At 31.1% G+C, this 25108-nt stretch overlaps 3 protein-coding genes across 5 annotated transcripts in view; 1 reads left to right on the top strand and 2 right to left on the bottom strand.

The window, feature by feature from the left end:
• Positions 1-2591: 2591 nt before the first annotated feature.
• Positions 2592-3825, bottom strand: LOC105248832. 2 transcript variants are annotated; one of them, XM_011253842.3, is made up of 3 exons: positions 3619-3808; positions 2923-3075; positions 2592-2856 (listed from the first exon to the last, which is right to left on the bottom strand). In XM_011253842.3, the coding sequence occupies exons 1-3, from the start codon at positions 3691-3693 to the stop codon at positions 2719-2721; spliced, it is 366 nt and encodes a 121-aa protein (XP_011252144.1). In that variant the 5' UTR covers positions 3694-3808; the 3' UTR covers positions 2592-2718. The 2 variants fall into 2 exon arrangements, with proteins under 2 accessions (XP_011252144.1, XP_011252145.1); XM_011253843.3 differs by having other exon boundaries at positions 2593-2856; positions 2923-3057; positions 3619-3825.
• Positions 3826-4495: 670 nt separating this feature from the next.
• Positions 4496-11351, top strand: LOC105248833. Its single transcript, XM_025410611.1, is given in 8 exon segments — positions 4496-4575; positions 4800-4927; positions 5330-5451; positions 5604-5744; positions 6053-6261; positions 6338-10232; positions 10234-11088; positions 11178-11351. Coding segments are annotated over 5 exon segments (4992 nt in total). The 5' UTR covers positions 4496-4575; positions 4800-4927; positions 5330-5451; positions 5604-5723; the 3' UTR covers positions 11190-11351.
• A 2000-nt stretch (positions 11352-13351) lies between these two features.
• The window catches only part of LOC105248834 (gamma-aminobutyric acid type B receptor subunit 1), a 60028-nt gene continuing 48271 nt past the window's right edge, over positions 13352-25108 (bottom strand). Inside the window, exons 9-19 of one of the 2 annotated variants that reach the window (XM_011253847.3) lie at positions 22367-22490; positions 21711-21827; positions 21214-21352; positions 20614-20730; positions 20286-20447; positions 20041-20144; positions 19441-19734; positions 18597-18841; positions 15308-15508; positions 14496-14723; positions 13352-14215 (exon numbers count right to left, since the gene is read on the bottom strand). In XM_011253847.3, the coding sequence (XP_011252149.2) occupies positions 13620-14215; positions 14496-14723; positions 15308-15508; positions 18597-18841; positions 19441-19734; positions 20041-20144; positions 20286-20447; positions 20614-20730; positions 21214-21352; positions 21711-21827; positions 22367-22490 (2327 nt within the window). In that variant the 3' untranslated portion in view covers positions 13352-13619. Of the gene's footprint in view, positions 14216-14495; positions 14724-15307; positions 15509-18013; positions 18027-18596; positions 18842-19440; positions 19735-20040; positions 20145-20285; positions 20448-20613; positions 20731-21213; positions 21353-21710; positions 21828-22366; positions 22491-25108 lie in introns of those variants that run through there. The other variant, XM_025410640.1, reaches the window with a different exon arrangement.

The raw sequence follows: 25108 nt of genomic DNA on the forward strand, positions 1-25108 counted from the left end.
AAATACAATTCTCACATACGTCACAGTACGCGTTAAATATTTCGGCAGCGAGCTAACACGTCATTTGATCTTGTGACGTCATTTGGCCTTGTGACGTAGCGCGCTATTGTTTACATACGCGACGACCTCCCCTCATTCGCACGGCGACATTCCAACGGGAGAAAGTAGCGATACGGACCGCTCCGTATTATCGAATTCTTTTCCTAAAGATACGATCGCGATTAGATCGAAATATAATAATTCGACTATTACAAATGACAAATAATTAACTCTTATAATAAATGCAATTGTGGCGACGATAAATTCATCGAAACGTGATCTTTCATTATTGCAAATAAAAATTGAAGTGAAAGGGGCAAAAATTACAAATTTTCTCGCAATATTCTCCGATTATCGAACTTTACGAATAATAATTATTTCTTTAACATTGCGTAGAATGAAATTCGATTTCGCCCGATGTTTTAAACTTTCCTAAACTGCATGCATATATATCATATTAATTAAACGATTGCTGTATCATCAATTTACATTACTTTAATATTTTAATCTTATGATTCGCGTTATTATGCATATATTATACATCAACAAATAGAAATAGTTAATTAGTGTAAGAATCGAATGGTGCATGATTTTGGCTTCGTTTAAAAATCGAGTGAATTATTGTAATTTTTGTGTTCCTCTCTTGCAATAATAATAAAATAATAATAATATTATAAAAATACGTATCTCGTATGATTATTTTGCGATCGGGAGTGCCGTGCAAAGTGTCTCGCGATCGTTTCTGTATATGACTGAAATATAATTAACTGAAATATAATTGTTTGTTCGCGAGTGAATACGTGACTACGAGGAAACAACAAAGGATGAAACAACAAAAGAAAAGGACATCTGGAAAAGTATCGGACAGTAAGAAAGCAGGGAGAGAGCCTGAAGCAGCCAGAGACATGCGGTGAGTAATTTATAAAAATTATTTATTATTTATTATTTATATACACTATTTTTAAAATAGATATATATTGCTTATTATTTTATTATCGTTTTATTTTTCGATCATTTAAATATATAATTCGGATTGAAATGCAGTAAAACAATCGAATCGTAGATCTAAATAATTAACTTAACAAAAAGATCCATAAAAGATATATTAGTTCTTTTAATAAATAATATCGTATACTTAATCTATAAAAGTGAAATATTATCTATTTATTTCTAAATATTAAATACTATAAATTTAATAGTTATATATTTTGTAAAATTTAATTAAAAGAATCTTTAAGATATTCCAAAAGAAACGAAGAACTTTTCTCAACGTAGAAAAAGTTAATTATAAACAAATTTATATTTAATTATTATAATTAATTTGTATTTAATTTTATTGGAATTTTATTATTAATTTTATTGCATTGTCAAACTCTACGCGATCTCTGTAATGATAGCTATTCACGAAATAGGTACAGTGAAATAATCAATTATTCGAAAAGAGGCAATAATATACTTTTAAATCTAATTTAAACTTTTGATAAACGATATAAAATTTTTTTATTATGATGAGAAATTTTTATTAAAGATCATAATTGCAAATAAAAATGGAAATAACTTCACAAAGTATATTAATCGTTTAATAAATAATTAATCCGTGTGTACGTGTACGTGTGTGTGTGTGTGTGTGTGTGTGTGTGTGTGTGTGTGTGGTGTGTGACTTTAAAGATATACTTGTATATAAATACACTTGTATATAACTTTAAAAATATATATTTCCGTTATGTTAATTATCCGATTTTTATTCGATTATTTTATTGCGCGTTCTGAATCAAATTATATTTAGATCAAATGATATCAGAGAGAATATTTATTTATTATATTAGAATTCTAAATGTGTGTGTGTGTGTACACATATATATTAGGATAGAAACGAAATAGAAATAGAAGAATAATTATTGCTTGTAAAGATTGCAACAAAGTAATAATTTATAATTTTGATTCCTATCGTATAATCGAGTATCGTATTTCGAGAGCAATCAACTATTTATTAATAATAAAATTGTATATAACTTACGAATATATTCCACTTATTCCGGACGTTAATATCGCGACAACGACGAATAAACTTTTCAAAAAAGTTCAATTCAACTATTTCATATATGAGACAGTTCTACCAATCACTGATACAAAAAACTCGTCAATTGATCAGTTGGTGAAACTGTTTCAGTCCTGAGTATTTTCTTAAAAGAGCTGTTGGCGCACATACATGCGTGTATTATGTTTACGCGCGTCACGCGTTCGAACGAACCTTGACATTCTTGCTCCAGCTTATCTTATTGAGATAAAAATTGCGGTACTTTGTTAATCTAGTGATTTTAGTGCATTTTTCCAAGAGAAAAAAAATTTTATATTTCTATAATATTAGTAATTTTCAATATTATTTTGCCAATATATTAACTAATATTTGTATATAAGATTTACAATTGTCCTTATAAGAATTTTTTATATAGAATCCAGACTTAAAAAGTTATATAGATAAAATGATATACACTTGAAATTAGGTATAAAGGAAATTGGGCGTTAATTAAAAAATATCTTAATATTTTTAATTTATTAATACAATTCTCATTATTTTGCAGTACTACCATTTACAATGTTAATACAGAAAATTGTAATAGCAGAGCAGTATTACATCTATTATCTACATAATTTTCACTTACAATATTCATATTATATTCAAATAATATTTAAGCATTCTTTAGCAACAAACACGAGTGATTGTAGTGTACAAATACCAACGTATGCAACTGTGAATCCAAATAATATCTTGTCTTTCTTGCCACCTGCTAGATATACAGGCTTGTCTATACTAGTCTATAAGCAAGAAGAAATTTATATTTAAAAATTGATCATAATTAAAAATAATCGATATGTATTTACCTGGAAAAATTTGAATTTTTGCAACATTTTTGGATTAAGAGAGGCTGGTTTGTCAGTAGAATATCCTGACTTAGGTATAACTGTTAATGGTTTGGTCTTGATAGTATCATAGATCATCACTGGTGGTTCTGTCCTCTGTAAAGGCACAGGAGACTGAAATAACATAAACAATTTCCCACACATATTGAATAAAAATAATACATAGAAATTAATCTTTGATCTCCAGAATATGAATAAATGTACAAATAGATAAAAAATAAATACATAGATCAAGCACTACGATATAATATACTGATTATTTTGCAATTTCAAAGTAATACTAATTAATAGAGCATTTAGCTTGTTTTAGATATTTTATCTATTGTCAAATCAACATTATACTGCATTACAATATAAATCTAACACAGATGTTACATGAAATACAAGACTATGTCCATACTAGACATGGCCGATTGACTACTCTATATATTTATCAAACTTAATAATGAATTGACGATCAATTCTGAACGCTGTCATCGTGTTCAAAGAAAAAACAATGCTGTGCTACTAAATAATATAAATCAATAAATCTTAGAGAAATGTCACAAAGTGAAATACGAAATGTAACCCACAATACAACGAACACTCTTATGTAAAAACGTCATAAGTTTTTCGCCAAATTTTTGTTATGGACGGATCATATCCATTTTCACTTACAAGAGGATAGAGCGGTTGAAAATTGGCAGATGGTTTTATTCTACCAGTAAACGAATTGTATTGATAAAACGGCATTTTTGCAGTTACGCAACTGACGTTACCGACTTTGCTGAACCTGAGCCTTTGGGGACGATCTGGACGATCACGGAGCTTCGGCCATAGACTTTACTGATACAAGTTGTGTAGTTATAACCAGAGGTTATAACACATTTGCACGAGATAATATGACGTTTGAAGCGAGAAAGCAAATGGCCCAGGTGACAAATATAGTTAAAATGGACAATTTAAAAATGAAGGGAACACGGAAGAAGAGATGAAAAAGAAAGCTTTAAAAATAGCTTATATAAGGAATTTTTCATGTAAAACGCTTATTTAAAATTTATAGCTAGATAAAATCAAACTTAATAAGATAAAAGTAATGAATGAGGATTCTCTTGCTTTACACAATGTTGCATTAAATGAAAAATGAAATTGTAAAAAAATTATGTGAAATACATGTAAAAGTAGAGGAAACCCCAAGCCACAAAATAATTTTAATATTTTTATATTAGATGGAGTTATTCGTTTATTCTAATATTTTCATTACACTATTAAAATAAAATTTTAAACAGTATTTATGCGCGATTTCTATATAAATTGTATATATTTATATTATTATAATTATAATACAATTAACTATAAGAAAATTTTAATATTATTTATTATTGTCTATACTTTGACAATTATATGTGCATTGATATATATCTTAGAGTATAATTTTATCACAATGTTACACATCATCGTGAGAAAAATCTTATATTTATTTTATTATTATATGTATTGAAAGTAGTCAAATTTTAGTCTATGTTGTACTTCACAGGAAAACATTTTATAGTTTTCAACACTAGCGCACTCTGGCAGTGACTATTATGAGGTTAGACATAGTCATACAAGATACTAAAAATATTATGTGAGAAGGTATTAATTATATCTTATATAATAATAATTTCCAGTTATCTAATTGTAGAGTATAAACAACATAGAAAAAAATTGGATCAAGCTCAAATGTTAATCTTATTCTTACATATACACATGAGTACTTGATCAACCCTTTCTATCTCATGATTATTCTTTTGTTGAACATTATTTGATATCATTGCAGCATAGTATAAAACGCAAATAAAATATCTATTTTGTTTCAGGTTCTATTTGACATTACAGTGACAGAAAGCTGCTGTCATCAAAGTATGCTATTCCTTGTAATCGAAGAAAGAGGATAACGTTATAGATATAAATATTTTTGATTGCACTGGTCCATATTCTCATTTGGGTATGCATTATTTTAAATCTAATTAATCTTAGTTTTTTATAATGAATGCATCTGTTTGGATATTTAATAATATTTATATAAATAGTATAGAATAAATCCATATATACAATAAGAGAGGGAGTGTACGTATATATGTAATATTTCTCCATTTTGTGTTTTATAACATACATAACATGCCATTATATTAGGTATATAATAATGGATATTACAGAAATGCTATTCAGACAAATAATTTCCTACTAATTGCATATATATTCACATTATTGTTATGTAATACTTTATTGTTATATAATTCTTGATATTTTGAGCATTGATTTATCAGAATATATGCATTCAATTGTATTTTATATCATAAGATATACACCTATATCATATATATCTATCTAATATACACAATTTCAGGATTTCTGCATTGGAAAGTTTATCTGAATATATATATAAAAAAATGGCATACAATTTATATTGAGTCATCAAGTATCATGGAACTCTCAGTGACTACATCTGTTTGCTGTGTAAAAACAACGGTATCTTAATTTATACTTTATCTTATCAAATTACAATATGTAAATATTCTGATAAAACATATTGTGGACTTCGAAGTATATATTACATATAGCTTAAAATTGACGTTAAATCTTTCAAGTAAAATTGTTTCAATATCTCTCCGCCATGGCAGCTCCGTCATACTGTTTTACCGACTGAACGATAATAACTCGAAGACGTCATGGCTGAAAGATGCAATTTCGTGATTTACAACAATGTGTTAATTCATTAAATTCCATATAATAAAACAGATATGCCACAACAAATATCTATGGTGAAGTATCAAGTATATGAAAGAGACAAATTGATTTTAAATTCGATAAGAGGAAAATTTTTAGTTCATTATGCAGTCATTGTGTTGATTAATAGATAGATAATGGATGTGTTGCTTGTGTAGCGTGCAAATCAAGAGAGCCACTTTTATAACATCTTATATAAATTATAATATTGTGAGAACATTGATTAAGCTATTGCAACATTTTACATTCATAAATAGGCTTGTAAAAGCTTGGTTAATTATGTGAATAAAAGAAGTAATGATTAATTTTATTTCTAATTATTTTATTAGCAATTTGTTTTCAGGATGTTAATTCAAAATGTACTTACGATATTAACTTAAAACTGCATCAAAATCATAGAATTGAAAATAAACGGATATATCAAGCAGCTGTAAAAGATGCTTTGTTTGGAGATAAAGGTTTGCCTTATATGCCAACAGAACCACCAGCATCCTTAAGTGAAGAGATTGTGGAATCTGATCCATTATATGTGTGTAAACAATGTAAAGATTGGTAAGTTTGTATAGTAACTTAGTTGTATAATTTTATGATGCATTTTACTTTATGGATACAATAATTCTTGTTTCAGTTTTCGCTTTCAAAATAGTTTTGAGGATCATAAGAAACGACGTAGTTGGATCTTAGGATTTTGGTGTCGCAATTGTTTTATTACAGTATGTACTCATATAACCAAAACAGGTTCTGCATGTCCTGCATGCATAAAAAAAGACATGAACAAACGTTGGTATTTGCGAAGAAGAGGTTTAACTAAATATCAGAAGCTGGGTGTTATAAAGGTATTCTACAACCAATGCCAATTTTGTGAACATGTAAAAATGCATGATTTAAGTGCAATAGATATGGGTGATCTAATGTTAATGCCTTTATCTGCCAATATGTATGAGAGTGATTGGTCACCTGAAGTTGAAATAATATGTGAAGCACTTATGGAACGCTCACTTTTGTCACGTATACATATTATGGACTGGTTAAAAATACATAATTTGGAAAATAACTGGTGGAAGTTGGATAAAAGTAATAATAATATGATAACTAAACTTGTTGAAGGTTACAAAGGTCAGGAATTATTTAAAACCTTTGAGAAGTCAACAATAAATGAATCTATAAATGTCAGTTCCTCTGACAATTTTAATGATAAAGATGCAAATAAGATTGCGGACAAAAATGTATCAGAAAATGAAGATAATCCTTGTATGTCAACTGATATTACTTTTGTAGATTGTGGTCCAACTTCACAACATTTTGAACCAGAATCATCAGTGAGCTATGTACCGAAAAGACAAATAACAGGTATTACAAAATCAGCACATAACAGTATGAAAAGCTTAACTGATGTGATAAAAATAAATAATAAACATAAAATTACAACTTATAAAGATCTTCATTCATTTAAATCAGATATGACTAATGAAAATACTACCATTGTAAAATCAGGTAGTTCTAATAAAAATTTTGTCATTAGACAATCATCCAAAAACTGTGTGCAACAATGTAAAAAAGCAAAGCCATTTGTAAAAAAAATTGTAAATAACATCAATAAGCCTAGTAATCCAGCATCAGTAATAGAAGCTGATATTAATAAAATTCTGGATAACCCAATTAAAATTGTAATTTCTGATAAAAAGGTTTTACCTAAAATATTACCTAAGACTAATTCAAATCATTTGAAGCAGAGTCAAACTTCAAACAATAGTTTTGAGATATCTGAAATATTACCTAAATCTAGATTAGGATATTTGGAACAAAATAAAAAATCAAAAAGATATAATTCCAAGATATTGAATATCCAAAGTTCACGGAATGTTAGTAATAAGATATTACCTAAGATTAATTCAGATCATTTGGAGCAAGATCTTCAAACATCAATAAACAATAATTCAAAAATACTAAGTATTGAAAGTCCACAAAATGTGGATATTACATCAATAATTGATCAACTTCCGTCTCATCTTATTTCCAATAAAAAATTGGTTGTTATTGGACAAGATTCAAATAATGTAATTGCCTGTGACAAGAATGAAGTCAGCACTGAAAAAAGATTAAATACGTTGGTATTAGATAATAGTAATGATGCAAATACCAATATGTCACAGAAAAATTGTAATTTTATTAACATCAAGAAACAAGACAAATTTGTGATAAAAGACGGAAAAAAGTATCTCATTAAATATCAAAATAATATAAAGGATACAGAAAATCCTTCCAATTTGAGACCAATTATGAACAGTATGACGAAAGTTATAAAACAGCAAACATCCGAGCACAACACGTCAGTATCCGTGTCTACTAACTCTAGTCAGGCCGAGAATATTGATATAGAACAAGTTTCATTTTCTAACAATATTTCTACACCTTCTATTACTACAGATCTTTGTTTAACACCTTCACCATCTCCTTCTGAATCATCCAATTATTCTGACTGGACATATGAATCATATGTTAGAAAAAATTCGATTAAAAGACTACAAATTGCACCTCCACAATTGATCATGATGCAGTCCTCTTCTGGTACGACCCAGAAAAAATATTTGTTTGAAACAATATCACTCGTCAAGAAAAATGAAGATATTTATATGAATGTAAAAGTAGTAGATCGCATTTCAAAAGAAGGTTTTCGAGATACGTGTGAAGTAATACCAAAATATAGAGAACAAATGATTGATGAGTTTGATGACTTGGATAGTTTTGAATTGAAAGAACGGATTAACCATCTACAACTTGTTAATGAAGAAATGAGGAAAGTTTTGAATTTTTTATCAAGCAATGTCCTTTGGGAGAAATCGAGATCTATCAATACTCTTCAACATATATTGGAAAAATGCCTACAAAAGTGTAATCAAGATATGACAGATAAAAAGAACGATGATGTGATATTAGACGAATGGGAATCAGAAATATCGGAAACGGATTCTCATAAATGTTTATCATGTAATAAGCTTATGAAACCTAAATCGTATATTCCTGGATTTTCAAAATTATCTAAAGATGATGATATATATTGTTCTTGTTATAAACTTGTTTGTCACGAATGTTTATCTTACCAAGATAATCTATCACGGTTTACTGCACATCAGAACTACCATAAGAATTGCGAACCTTATGTTTGCCCAGATTGTCATTCCAAATTTGATTCTATTAGATCTTTAGAAGTCCACACATGGACTGTTTGTTTTCATACTTTGAAAAAATTTGTTCTTTCTTGCAAAATTTGTGAAATAGATGGTTTTAGAGATATGGAATCGATTACTAGACATATTGCTATCATGCACAGCACCACGAGAATTGCTTGTGAAGAATGTGGTAAGATACTTTCTTCATACAGTGAATATCTAAAACATTCCACTGAAACACATCCATTTCTACAAAATCGAAAACCGGTACGTCTAGTGGGATGCAAATTAGGAAATGTAATCGTACGTTTTGAAAATTTCATGTGGTATACGGAAATGCATCCTGCGATTCGAAAATTGATATGGTTTAAATGTCCTTTTTGTTCATTAACAACTCTAGAAAATAAGCATACAACTGCAATTTTAAGTAATCATTTACGAAATAAGCATTTGCATCGTTTGTCAGAGATCCTTAGTAAAGAAGCATTGGTTGATATTTTTGGTAAAAAATTTTTTAAAACTGATGTAAATCCAATTTCTGAAAACTTTGTGAATTCATTTACGAACGAAACAGCGAAGCAAACTATAATACCTAGAATCGTGAACGCTCGAACTATCTCTTCAGAAGTATTCGAACATGGCACAGAAGACGAAATATCTCTTTGGAAATATGATGATTCACACGTGGCATGGTCATCTAGATTAGAAATGAAACCATCAACAATGAAAAAGAATATTGATGATGAACAAGAAATAAAATCATTGCCAAAAATTGTCAGTGTTAAATCAATGAGCAATTTAAAACCATTTAAACTTAAAGAAACAGTCGTGAAAACTTCAACCAATGCAAAGGAGAAATCTAATTCTCAATTTTCTCAAGCTGAAATAGTTATAGATGACAAAGACGATCCATTAGCAAGTGAGAATGCGAAAGAAGTGAAATTAAATGACAGTATATCTGATAATAAGGAAGAGACAGAAAAGACAAAAGAGCCTGACAAAACTAACAACGAATCGATATCAATAAATACACATAATGTCTGTATAAATTCATCGACTCAATCGCGCAAAAGAATCTTGGATCCTGAGTTCATGACTAAACCAAGTATAGATGGTCGTATAAAGGTAGTTGATATTAAAAAAATATGTAAACCGAACATAGAACCATTTGTTACCAGTGAACCGAAGAGTACCCCAGTATTAGGGGATGAAAACACGAGTCACATAACGTCCACCTTACAACCTTCTGCCAAGATCCCGCAACATTTATTTGAATCTGAAAAAGTTTGCAAATCAGATAATGGTTCAAAGAATTTTAGGAAAAAAAAATTTCTTTCTCGAAGTGCGAATAAGACCAAAAAGGCGTATCGCTATACATGGAACAACAGGTATGCAAGAGATAAATATCGATTATCTGTGCCACTTATGTGGTGAACAAATTAATACTTCTAGATCCATAGTGGAAGCACACTTTCGTGAAAAGCACTCGCACGAATACAAGTTGGCGATAATTACTCCGCGATTGACACGGATAGCACCTGACTTTATTAATGGTGGTTATAAGCAATTTATCAATAGCAGAAAGCGAAAAGCGGATAGCGCTTTACTCATGTCCAAGAGGAAACGTCGATGGACTTCGAAGAAACATACGGAAACGAAGGATGCGAGTACACCCGTAGGATTATGCGTGGAACAGGAGACAGCAGAGGATGGCGAAGGAAATTTTAAATGCAAGAAATGCGATCAACGATGCACTGATATGTCCAATCTGAGGGAGCACATTGCTGCTAATCATCGATTAAAAGGTCGTTATGTGATATGTCTGGAATGCGGCGAGAATTTTGTGGTTACACCCAGCTTGCAGATGCATCTCAAAGCTTTCCATGGAATAGAGGATCCTATCAATTATATGAATCAAAACCCTTCTTATGCTCTTGGTGTCGATGGCGATTCGGAAGCGGAAGGAAAAACTACAGTGGCTAATCAGTGCTACGTCTGTATGGCAGTTTTCGAGGATAAAGCTGCGGTAGACAAACACTTGAGGGTGCATGGTATGGCTTTCCTAAATCGTAGGAGAGTAGAAGCGAGAAATGCTTTGAAAACCCCTGAGAAGAAGGCCCATATAGAGGAAGGAAATATTGCGAAAAACAGTCCAAAAGAGATGTTGAAACAAGATAAGCCAGCAGAAATAATTTTAGAAAAACTTGACGTGAGTAATATATTTATATAATTTATTATATACGTTTAAAGTAGCATTTTATCGATTTAACCAATGTTAAAATACTGGCTTTTTTTCAGGTTGCAATATAAAGTTGTAAGCGATTAAATGTAGAAAGAAAAATAATGTTGCTATAATAAATTTATTAATCTTATTTATAAGATTAATAATTTATTTTTGTGTGTATATTGGAACGTTCAACTCTTCATTGTTATTGCGAAATATTGTATCAGTAAATTATAAATTTTGTTTCTATTCACACACACACTTACTTTGTAATGTGTTACGTTTTTGTATAATATCTAAACAGAAGATGATCAATTTTGATATTATAATTATAGAATTGATTTTATAATTGTAGAAATATATATATAGTTTATTATGTATTATATACATATATGCGAAATATTTTATTAATTTTTTTAATGCATATATATATATATTTACTAAATGGGAAAATTACAATTTATGTTTGTTATAAATTTACTCTAAACAAAATAGATGGATGAATTCCACTTGGACATTATATCATGTTATAAAATAGATATATAAACATTATTTTAATAAAAATTCGAAAAATGTACTACACAGACAAATGTAATACATGGACTTATTGCATGCAGATATCGTATAAAATAATTATTGTATATAATTATTTATTCTCTACAGAAATCAATGTCTTTTTATACTGCATAGTTCTTAGTCATATATAATCATTTACAATACGTAAGAATAAAGAATTCTTTTATTAGTTAAATTTGTCATATTAATCATCTTTTTTAAAGAATTATACATTTCAGACTGGATAAAGGATTTCAGGATCAACAATGCGCAAAGATGAATACAATATATAGTTCTTTATTATTATATTCTTATTTGCACAGATAATGCTGATTATTGCTTAGTCACTAAAGTTTTAATGATTGACACATCGAGATGTTCGAGTGTTATGAAACAAGTCGAATAGATTTCATAAGGAAATCCTCTTTCACAGGTATATGTTCCTGTCATTTCTATCTACATATTTATATTGTATATTATATTAATATTCGGTGGCATGAAAATATCGTTCCAACGTGTAAACATTTTACAAACAAAATGTGTAGCATATTTTAAACCGCTCTACTTCGAGCAGATATTTTCATTGCACAGGTACTAGAGAAAAGGTTTTGGGTACTGAACACTTTGATCGTAATCCCATATGGGATTTTATAGTTCCCGTAAGAATATTTATAATTTGTCTCTTTACGCGTTTACAGAACTTTTAATTGCAGAAATATTTCATCTTTGATTAACACACATGTGTGCATGTTACAATATATAATTTACAATATATAATTTATTAAGTATTTTAAAAACAAATTTTTATCAATATAGTTATCAGATGAAATAAAAGCCCTTAAAATGTATATTATTTTATTATTTTGAGAAATTATATCTAAATTAAATTTCTTAAAATTATATATAATTTGACTATATATTTAACTATATATAATTTAAAATCAAAATTATTCTGCCAGAACGAAAATTCGTAGAAGAATATCGTAAATATGTGTTGGTCCCCTTTTTATGATTCATCAAGACAAACATTATATATTCCCACGGGTTCTATTTGCTTTTTTTGGCACAGTTACTAGCGAACACACATGTTTGACATTACGTTGCAATTGATCCGTAATCCCCACAGTTTGAGCATTACGAAACAAGAAATCTATAATCACACATATGCCATTTTGTAAATTCTCAATACACTCTATTCTATTTATTGATTCGACCACACCAATAAAATTAATTCTTTCGCATCAAGTGTTGATTCAGATATCTGTTTCTTCCTTTCAGTGATTTCATATTGCATTGACAATGTCGATTTTATAGCGTTCCACTCCACAATCACCGACTCTTATTGCTGCTATAATGATTAATGAATAATTAATTATAACTAATTTTAATAAACAACTTTCGTATTATTACACTATTTAACTTTATTTTATATGAATTGACTATCGAAAGATCTAGTTTTTCCAAATATTATTTCTAAACTATTTAATAATTGTTAATACATTTTAATGTTTTTTTATAATTTTCTTGTATTACATATGTAAACTATCACGAAGATATATTCACAAAAATCATTTCTACAATATTATTTTATATGGCATGTAGGAATGTCTCTGATCTATAATCTACCATATACATATATGAAAATCTAAATAGATGCGGTTTTTAATTTTATTTGATTTTAATGGATTGCCTATGCGATTACAATATTTTGATAGAATCACTCTATCAAAAGTCAAAATGTTAAGTAATGTGCGAGTGGAACACGAAAAAATCAACATTGTTCAGAAATTTTCCTCGATATACGTGTATGTTCTCTCTTAAACAACTTATCACTTGGATCTCACAACTTGGATAAATCTGTAACAATCACACATGTGCATTACGTTATAGAAGTCGATCTCTTGTTCTCGCAAGAAGCATTGATGTAAGAATCGACGTCAGTGTTTGATTCCTCCCTTGGATTATCCACCAGTATCGATCACTGACATTACCGGACTCGATGGACGAGATTTTGTTTCCTGACAAAAGTTTGAAACAGTGTCCTGTTGAATTTCCGAAGTAAAATTGTTCTTTAAGGGCACACAGTCGCTTGTACCATTGATTATCTTCAAAGACGAAGAGGATGACGAACTCGACCGAGTCGTCTTTAGCTCGTATTCAGCAGGACTGACTGGATCCTGACTGTCGTTTTCCCTAAATAGCTTCCTTAGATCATTGCCTAATCTTGCATCGACCGGACTCGCCGTTGAGTCTACGGTGATAGTCAAGGCCAAGGAATCTGGTGGTTTCCTACCTCTGATAGTATTGGCAAGTTCGCTAAAAGGAACTCCGACTTCACTTGTGGCCCATACATCAAAATTGGGACTGCATGAACCACGAGATGTTGTTTGGGCAGTCTTCGGTTTCGTCGCATCTTCCATCGAGTGCCAACGATGCGGTCTCGAAATCGATGTACCCTGCGCGATAGCGCTTAAACTATTCGCTGGAACTATTCGATGAGGAAATCGGGGCGAACCGCGTATCTTCTCTCGAGAAGACGACTGACTCGTGCTTGCCTCTGAAAAATTTTTTTATCTTTATTTCAGGATTCAAATTTGTTCAGAAAAATTCATCAGAATTTTCTTACGCGTTTATGCACATACAAAAATGTAAAATATATAAGATATTTAGAATTGTAGCTCTTCTGAATTCCTTATATGATACAAATTGTTTAAATTTAATATCTTTATATTTTTTATGAAAATTATCGTAACCCTTAAAGATAAAGATAAAGATTTTCTTATATGTGGTAAGAGATATTTCATTAAAACAAGATGTGAATTATGTAGGTCACTCACGTGGCGGTAAGCTGAAATTTACTCTAGGCTCGCTACTTTCCTTGCGACGTAGCCCTAGGCTCAATCTACGGTCTTCCTCGCTAGTAATACTAATTATTGGTCCTGAACCGCATCGTGCATGAGGCGAGTGAGTGCCTTGGGCATCTACCTGGCAAGTAGAGGCAGCCTTCGTCCCAGGCACTAAACCAGCAATGTAACCCATATGGACACGAAGCGCCGATGCAACTCCTAATAAAGGTAATATAAGCAGGATATAACGATATTTCAAATATATGAATTATATATAGATATGGAAACCGAACATGAAATATAAACCGCATTCATCAAAATGTTAAATCTATAATACTACATATGTGTACATGTGTTACATGATATGTAATAAACTTTTCTTTCTTTGTATGCATATTAACGAGATTTATGATTATGAATTATATAATATAAACTATATAATATTAACTATATAAATTACTATATATAATTAACTACATTAAAATTATTTATATTTATTTCTTTATAAGCTTATGGTTTTCTCTCTATAAACATAAGTTTATGACATGTGATACGATTGAACATAAATACAAATTATCCAAAATTGAATCAAAGCCATTATTATAAAATAAACTTTGGCTCTCCAATCTTTTATTTTAAATTTTTTTATACGTGCGTAGTTTTTATACGTGCTTTTATAAAAATTCTTTTGTGGAAAAAAATTTCCTTGCTTGCGCGACGTCGCATATATAGTTAAATTGTGTCTCTACCGCCTTGAGCTCTCCGAAGTGCTTTTATTCTTTTATTCTTCGACACTTGCTTACCGGTGAACGACGCGGTGGAGGTTTTCCTGCTACTCGGCCTGCTGCCGAAGAGACTGAAGAGTCGTTGAAAAACACCCAGGCGATTCGGCCCCTCGGTCTCCCGACGACGATGCAGTTTGTAAAGGTCGGCCAGGCTTTGTCTGGGATCGTCCGGTTCCAGATCCGGCTGGCTGCTAAATGCTACCGTACCGCGACGTATGCCTAATTTCAACAAGGGCCAACTCGTACATGACACGAAACCCCATTATATGCCAAGCAGTCATTATGATGGACGCGCATTATTGAGGCTTGGGTTCTATCTAGCCATCAGGACGTCAATTCCGCAGAAAGCGCATGTAAATTTAGGCGACATTTATGCAGAAGTCAGTCATGAATTTCCAGTTATGAATTTCAGCTAGGAATATTCCGTATTCTGGAAAAAAGACTTGTCGATCTATCTTGTCATCAGAGAGAAATCATAGTTTCATAAAGATGTGAATCAATCAACCTCTTTTTATTTTTGTTTACATCGATATTGTGTTATTCATTTATTATTAATGCAATTATTACGTTATTTTAGAATTTCGATTTTAATATTACTTACTGTAGCTTATTTAATCGTAATCAAAATTTACACTATTTTGAAATCACTATTATTTAATTCTCGAATGTTTTAATCGGATTATGACTGTAGCTTCAGTATGAAAATCGCCCACAGTAAGATTGTATGTAGCTATTTATACGGATATCCCTTCTCCCATACACGTTTTCGGATCGTTTCGGATTATATATATGTATGTATGTATGTATATGTATATATTCATATATAATATATTGAAATTTTTCAGTATAAAAATTGTCTTGAAGGAGAGAAAGAAGAGAAAATCTCTCGCAGTAGAATAAAATATTATATATAACTATTTACTCGTCATGCGTTTTTCATTTTGACGAATTCTCAAATATTCTTTGGTATTGTAATATATTCGAAATTTCTGAAGAGTTAGAAAATTATTAATATATAAAAAACATATTTTAAAAATTAATAAAAACGCGAATCAGATTAATGAGTAAGTACAACTGTTCATTAAATAATGACAGACGTACAATGACATACTTGTTAATAATATCGTAATTTGAAGGATCGATAATTAGTAGATATTTCCGTCATCTTTCAATACATGAACGCTGTAATATAGTGAATATGTTTTATACCATGTATACAAGTACGTAATTAATATGATCCACGAATATGTATAATGGGATACCTTTATTATCTCAATGAAAAATTTTTTTCCATGATAGCTTTTTGGTAAATTACAATTATATTTAATATTTTTTTCGAGTAAAAAATTGTTTTGAAAAATTTTTAATATAAAAGGAAGTTATTTTGAACAATTGAAGCTTATAAATTATGTTTTCAAATCCACTAAATTTATATGTGAAATGTTTTTGAAATTAGATCGTTAAATTTTCTTCGAGGAAAGCACGGCTTCAAAATTCCTCAAAGCATTTTCGATTCAGCTATTTTCCGACGGAGTGGTGAAACACTCTGTATGTATGCATGCATAGACGGCGCGCAGTCTTTGACTTCATTTGATCCGTTGATAGTAGACATTCAGAAATATTGGAGTGGAACGTGCAATTGGCGTGCAGACTCGTACGCGGTTCGCATGTATGAATTGTCCGGACTTATGAAAGGAATTCGAGATTTTCGGGAGATGTGAGTACAACGCGAGATTCGACAGCGATACAGAATCGATATCAGAAACGTATCAAACTGCGTTCGCGAGCTTTCGTTCGCTAATAATATATCGGCTAATATATTCTAGCGATCACGGTCAAGTTGATCTAGATGATAATTGATATATATATATATATATATATATATATATATATATATGTAGAATACGCGAGATCTCTCTATCCAATACACGTCTTACGCTTACGTATAATGTCATTGAATTATCAGAGCGTAAATATGCATGTGCATGACATTTGAAGACGGATATTTCGCGAGTGAAATGTGCGACATTTGTATTGCAAGTGACATAATCAGCCGATGAGTTTTCAAGGAAAGTTTCCTTTTGTCAATCCACGAGAAATACGCATAAGTGAATCAATTATAAAGTGCGTGTATTCCGCCTATCGCGAAAGATGTAAATGAATAATCGAGCGATTGCATTTTATCTCCGCAATCTGTAAAAAATAGATTAAATTAAAATAAATGGAGAGGGATTTATTTCTGCGAGCTTGAACACCTAGAATTTTCTATTCAATTCTGATTTTGATCAAATCTAAAATTAAATACTTCTAAAACTTTGTTAAAGAGGATTATGTGTCCACATTGCTACTTTGTTTTGTTAAGATTCTTCCTCTGCACTAAATACGAAGAAGCTTTATATACAAATGTATTTATAAAATCTTTACAGTGAATAATTAACGTATTAACTATAATTAAAGTTGAAATCTTTCAAATGATAAGTTTGCGCATGCATATGTTCTTCCGAAAAATAGTTGCTTTGTTTCGCAAATCTAATTTATGAAACTCGCAAATCATCCTAATGCTCCGAAACTTTAAAACTTTTAAACGGGATGTTTTTGTTCTCTTCTACACTAACATTTTCTATGATTCGAACTCTTTTCTCACGTTTTAAGTCAAGCAAGCGAACATGAGTGAACATGGGTAGTTTTTTAGGCAATCACGTGCAATAAGGGGATTTCTGTCACCTTTCTCGAACATCTGATCGACGGAAAAACGACGGAAGCGAGAAAAGCATTAATACTTGTAGTTCCTTCCTTCTCTCCTGCCTGCAAAGTCGGATTCGTCGTGCAAGTTTTGGCATGTCTATTTCTATCTTATTATGCTTTTTATTTCAATAATTAGTTATATTTTTATCATATATATTTCAAATGCTTTTATATTAATTAACTTTGACTCCGCACCTTCAATAAATAAAATGTATTTTGATAAAGAAAGCTTTTGTTGCTTTTTCAAAAAAGTAATACAGACATTAGTTTTCAAATTTAGACTGCTAAAATTCAATTTATTTACATTGTTTTGCAGGATATGATACAAAATGTATGATAGTGGTCGATCAATACTCTCTTATCTTCTTCATACTATATAAAGACGCGACGTCTTTTGTCGGATTTTTACTACCGTTAAAATTTATCTGACTGTCTTGAATTCAACCGACAAAAAAAGCAGATTAAATTTTCAAAATAATTTTAATATTTCAGACAGCGGAGATTGGAAAAGCGTTTTTTGCACGACGGATCTCCATAATTATTCATGATGTTTTACTCTTACCAGATGAATCTGCCGAAGGCCAGCTGGCTCGGGGAATAACCGGTGGCAGAACACTAAGCAATAATAGGGGTAAACCACCCCCAATGCTCGGATTTCGTTGCGGAATCGAGGTGCTTGATGAGGCGCGCGACGGTTCCGTTGGCTCTTGCGCCAGTAGTTTCTCCAATCTCGCCAATTCCAGTTCCAGCTGTGCCATTTCACGTCGATACACTCGGTTTTGCACCTCCACGCGATACTGTAATTCTCTGTTGTCAAAATATTGTTTTTAGAAAAATGCCACTGCATATTTTAATAATTTTTACGCAAATATTAAATGTCTGTTATTTTTACAAAAAATTTTAACAATTTTTACGCAAATATTAATTCTTTTATTTTTACAAAAAATAAATTTTATTAATAGTCAACTATTACATGATATTCAGGAATTTGTAAATGCAAGTGAGAATGAATATCTTGAAAATATGTATGACAAACATGTAGATTATAAAATGGTAAATATTTAAAATAGTTTCGCAAACGAGTCATTCAAAAGAAAATAATGCAGTTGTATTAAATAAGTTCAACAGTTGTTCTTAAACTTTGCAATCCGTAAACTGTCGTTTACGACGCAACACAAAATAATTTTTCTCTCAACTTTTCATTTTTCACTTTTCAAAGGAATGCGAGGGGATTCCAAAACGTAGACGCGACATTGTTTCGAGGTTGATTCGCTCGATTAACCCCGGTTAAAAGGAAAGAATCTCTTATCACTACATCGAACAAAACTATTATATTTTATCGTGCACAATTCGTTATTTTATATTTTCTCTATTTTTTCAAGGAGAAATTCTTTTTGATCACTCACCTTTTGTCATCGGTGACAAATCTACGCGTGTTGCATTCGATCTTGAGACCGAAACTCTGCACGACCGGATCGGCTCTTTCACCCGCTAGTATGTTCGCCAATTGGGGCAGAAAAAGTAGCGCCAAGGTTGCCGTCGTCGAAGCCAAGATGAGGGCAGTGATCGTGACGAAGGTCAGAGTCGCGCGGTCGGGCATCAAGTTGGCTAACACTACGACGATACCTGATGTGATTACTACAAAGTACACACTCATACCGATGTATTGCGAGTCGTTTAGGGCTGGAATCTTTACGTGCCTGAAACCATCAGCGATTCGTTCGTGTATTGTATATCTCCGTGTGAACTGACAGTACTTAAATCGACGATTAAGGTGCCGATTTATATTTGACAATTTTATTTATACCTTATTATAGTTTAAACGATCAATATTCGAGAAGAGCAATAAACAAAGCAAGATTATATTTTAATAATTCTGCGGAAAATTATAGATATGAAGAATTAATGTCTACTCTTTCGAAGCCATTCGTAAAATATGCAACAGATTATCTCTATTAGAGAGAACCCACTTTGCCAACTTCGAAACGTCTTATCTCTGAGCTCACCTCGTTTCCCATGCCATATAAACCCCGACTACGAGCAATAAACCTTTGTAAACATAGAGAGCGCTTAACCAGCCGTTCGTATGCTGCGAACGGCACACCTCCACCTGTGCAAGGATAAATAAAAACGAGTTAATTGGTTAGGACTCATTAATGATGATTACGTAATCATGATGTTCAGCTGTGACCGTTCGTGGTTCGTTCGAGATGACGAAACGACCCAGCACGTGTATTCTCGCATTGATTACCTGAGGTTGATAGACGACCCCCCGGTCTTGCGGGCTAATCTCTAGGGTCAGATTTTGCAAGTGACGTTGCATCGGGTCTAAACTCACCCACAGCGTTACCACGACAACGTCAATCACCAGGAGCATGCAGATCAAGAATATCAACTGGGTATCTTGAAGCAACTGGAAAGTACAAAGCGATAAATTTTTCGATTTATATTTCTAACAATAGAATCGAGTTTATAAGAATGCGAAAGCACGTGTAATTCTTTTCGAAGTCCTTATCGATACAAATATTGATTTTGCGTTTGATCACCGTGGGAAGAGAATTATTGTCATGTCGGCTAACCTTGTTTTTCACGACCCCGCTTCGGCTCCTGGTGAAAATCCTGTGTACTCGATAAGTCTTTGTGAACATTGAGCCAAAAGCCATTGAGAAGCCGGCCGATAAGAGATATACTCTTGCCTGAAGATCGAAAATGCACACGACGCGTTTATGTTAATTTCCATTTTCAAATGAAAATATCTCATAATATAATTTATACGTAAGATATTACAAGAATGAACAGTCTACAATTTCTAGCAAATAACTTCTATAATAACTAATATATAATTTTCAATATTACAGGCATTATATAAAATTGCATACTGTTGCATAATTTCATTACTATCGCATGTTATATTTCAGTATATAAAAATTACACATCATTCGCCAAATACATAATAACTTTTCTTTTAATTTTTAGACTCGAACGCATTTAAAAGAGAAAGAGAAATATGTCTTCAATATAAAATTTCTTATATATTAATTTGTAAATCGCCTTTATGCATGTATATATATATATATTAATAGAGATTATTAGCATACATTATGTAAATCAAACTAACACCCATATTATTGATCGCAACTTGAGGGACATTAATACTCCCCATAATGGATGTTAATCACCTTGCACACCGTAGGATAATAACCATCGCTGTCGGGCAATGTGGCATCGTCCAGTCCCAAAAGTATAACAGCACCATAGACCAGACCACAACCAACGGCAGCCATATTATTTAGCCTTGGGCTTGAAAGTTTTATGCTTCTGCCAATATCCAGGAATAATGAACTTGAATGATATATCGCGATGATTTACATATAAATTCATCGATATATAGCAAGCGTTATTCCCGTGAACAAGCTACCTCTTCATTTGTTTTGATTCGTACAAAATATTGCCTCGATATATTCTTTTACGAGGTTTTCTATTAAAATAATTTATAAAAAAATTTTTTTAAAGTTTAATTAAATCAAATAAATATTCAGAGAATAGATTTGCATTTTTTGAGTAAATAGTTTAATGGATGTTACTTAAACGCTTGTGCTTTATATATGATATATTTTACCTTTATTACAAGACACACAGTGTTGTGTGTGTTGCTCATATTGAACAATAAGCTTACTTGTGTTTACGAAAGTGAAGATTGAAGGCCAGGAAAACAAGAGTCAAAGTAACACCAACACTGGCGATGCAGGTAATGACGAGGAATGCAGCAGGTGCCACTGTCACCATTCGTAATCTGCATGCAATAATATACAGGATTACTCGGATAGTTCTCTGGATTTGATGAATTATCGACCGATGTTATCGAACGATGTATAAATTAATTTAACGCGTTGTTTCGCGATGTTATAATTGCTATTGCTATTATTGTACATAACTCGGTATAAGCTGTGATTACATCATCGAAATATTGCAAATGAACACGTGTCAAAACGGTTAAATATTTGATGGCGATGATTTTGCCACATGTCTATCAATTGCATAACATTAATTATTTCAATTAATTTTTTATTTGTGATAAAACTATTAATGCTTATTTATATTATTAAATATTAACTTTTGGATAATTAATGACTAATTATTGATTTGTGTAATAAGATTAGACGTAAGTGTTATGAGCCGTACTATTTCTTTATATTCTATCACATGTTTGTTTTCGGTCACTTAAATATGTTTATTTAGACATATAAATTTAAAAGAAATTAGGAGAATTTTGGGTTTATCTATTAACAATTGAGCGGTTCAATTGAGCCTATTAATATTGATAATACGTACCGGAAGACTCTGCGAGCCGCTGGCACTTGCCCTCCGGGCCATCTTGTAGCCACACATCCTGGACAGTTCATTATCAGTTTCCCATCTTCGGGAGTGTAGATGGCTATTTTGTTCATAATGTGTCCTGTAATCGAAAAACTTTTCGATCAAGTATCCGAAGCGCGTAAAAGTGCCATTAAATTGCAGTTTTAGATCCAGTAAATAAGTTAAGTAAATCTTAAGTACATACAGTAATGATAACCATTATTTAAAATTATAATTACTGACGTAAACTTTTTAATTTAATGTTTTTATTATAGTTTGATTTAATACTTATTATTATTGCTTTCCTTTTACTCAGATTACACAGTTTCTGAAATGTGCAAATTACGATTATCTCAGATATAGAAAGTTATAAAATTCTATAACGATGTAGTGAGATAGATTTTTTGTCAGAATAAAAACTACCGATTTTTACTTTGAACTAAATTTTTTATCCGCTTTGCTCTATTTAGATTTCTTCTTTCTTTCTCTTTGTGTGAATGCCTGACTAAAACTGCTCCGTTCGTGCGTCGGAAAATAAGTAGCGAAAAGAGATCGAGACGTCCAAAGGGACGTTTATTCAAGTTGAGAGTGTAATTTCCTCTCTTTTATCATTTCCAATTGTTTGCACATCTACTATCTCCTTCTTTTTATTGAAGGCAATTTTGAAACAGAAATTAATTACTCCACTAACTATCCAAAACTGATAAACTATAAATAGGAGGAATTTTGGTAGATAATTTATGAGTAAAAAATCAATGGCATCAAGCAATTTGCAATTATGTTTGATTAAATTTTTAAGTATCATCCAATATTAATTCCAACAAAATAGACATCTTTTGTCAAATTCTGATGATTATCTTCTTATTGGAGAAGGAATTATATTGCATATCGAAAGAGCAACGTTAATCAAATCGAAGCTTTAATTGCTTCTATCTCATCGTTCAATATCTTTAGAAAATCCATTACTCGCCTCTTTTTCTCTCGTACTCATCTGGCGATTTATCGGCCAAAGTCGATAAGCTTGGATATTCGCAAGGCAAAAGGTAGATTGGAGCCGTGAGAACCTTGTCAGCATTGCTATCATCGCACCTGAGGTCGAAATTTCAATGAAAAACCTATTCAAATAACGGATTAAACGCTATTCGATTAATCTGATCGATTTTGAAAGTAATCAGTAGTTATAGCAAAGCGTAGCACACGAAAAAAGTTATGGCAAATACTTTATGAGAAAATATATACTTGATTTTAAATTAATTTTAATTATTTCCTTATAATAGTTGGACAAAATTTTTATTTATTTTTCCTTTATCATTTCATGTGTCATATTATTTTATAATTTTATAATGTTATTTATAATAAATATGTAAGTAAATGTATCGTCCCTTTTATAGATGCGACACTAGTCAAATATATAATAATATTGAATCTAATAGTATCATATGATAGAAAATTGATAACCTGTTACAATTTGATAACCTGTTACAATTTGATGATAGAAATGATATATCGCTCAATTCGTATTTTACTCGTAACATTACACATATTGATTCAGTGACGATGCGATATCCAAATTGCCTTGAATCAATAAGCTAGCATATTTCCAGGAAATAATGTTAATTTGACTGTAGATTACAAGTGAATAGAAAACTAAGTTTAAAACTAAGTTTCTCGGAGTTTTCAATCGTGGAGATGCCGAAATATCTCTAATGAATCTTTAAGCAGATTTTTCTTTCATGTCTTCTCGATTCTGAAATAAACGATAGCGATTCTGGAATCTGTATCAAGTCCTAGAAATATAATCGATAATTAATTTTTTTTCAGTAATGCACATATATATTTCAATATATAATTAGTACGTAGTATAATATCTATTGTCAATATATGTGTTGTGATTAGTATAATATCTATTGTCAATATATTATTTATAAAAATGTTTGACACTGTTGAATATTAAATATTTTATACGTGCATGTGAGTAATACTTGGATTATAAAATTTAAATGTAATAAAGTGAAAAAGAAATGTTCAAGAATAAGTAAAATTATATTTGAACTTTACTTTATATAAAAATAGATAACTTCTGTATAAAGTTGAAAAATTCACTTCAATAAGTAAAACTTCTAGATCTTACCAATTAAAGAACGCGGTCTACTCAGAACATCAACCTGTTATGATGTTAGATTTAAAGTTTCAGTAGCTACTTATCATGTAACAAACGCGCGGACCGAGTGCTTTGCCAATTTTTGTTATTCTCATTATGTAGAGTTTTAGAATCAGTCCAAAGCGCTCTCTGTACGTTCGTTGACAATTTTCTTTTATAATTCCAAGAGCAGTTAGCTGTTTCACGTCAACTTTAATTCTAAGAGCAACAAAGAATAGTCATGTCGTCGGATTTATTATTCCTGCTAGAAACGACAAGCAAGCGAATGCTTGCAATTTATGCTATCTGTATATTGCCTTTTGTTTCTCTCCGTACTACGTTTATGCGAGTTTCTTTTTACTCGTAGCTCGAGCAGCGTTTAAGCCATTTTATACAAGCTATATTTCACAAAGTCAAATTCATGATACAATTTTACTTAGAATTTTATCTGCGCATTTAATGCAAAAAATATATCTTTATCAAATTCTACGCATTATATCTAAAATTTAAGAAAGAATTTTATCGAATTTTCCTGGAGGTCCTCTCGTGCACTTTAGACCGCGCAAAGCAAGCTTAAC

This window comes from Camponotus floridanus, unplaced genomic scaffold (genome assembly GCF_003227725.1).
Source record: "Camponotus floridanus strain SB8 unplaced genomic scaffold, Cflo_v7.5 scaffold33, whole genome shotgun sequence".
Lineage (NCBI taxonomy): Eukaryota > Metazoa > Arthropoda > Insecta > Hymenoptera > Formicidae > Camponotus > Camponotus floridanus.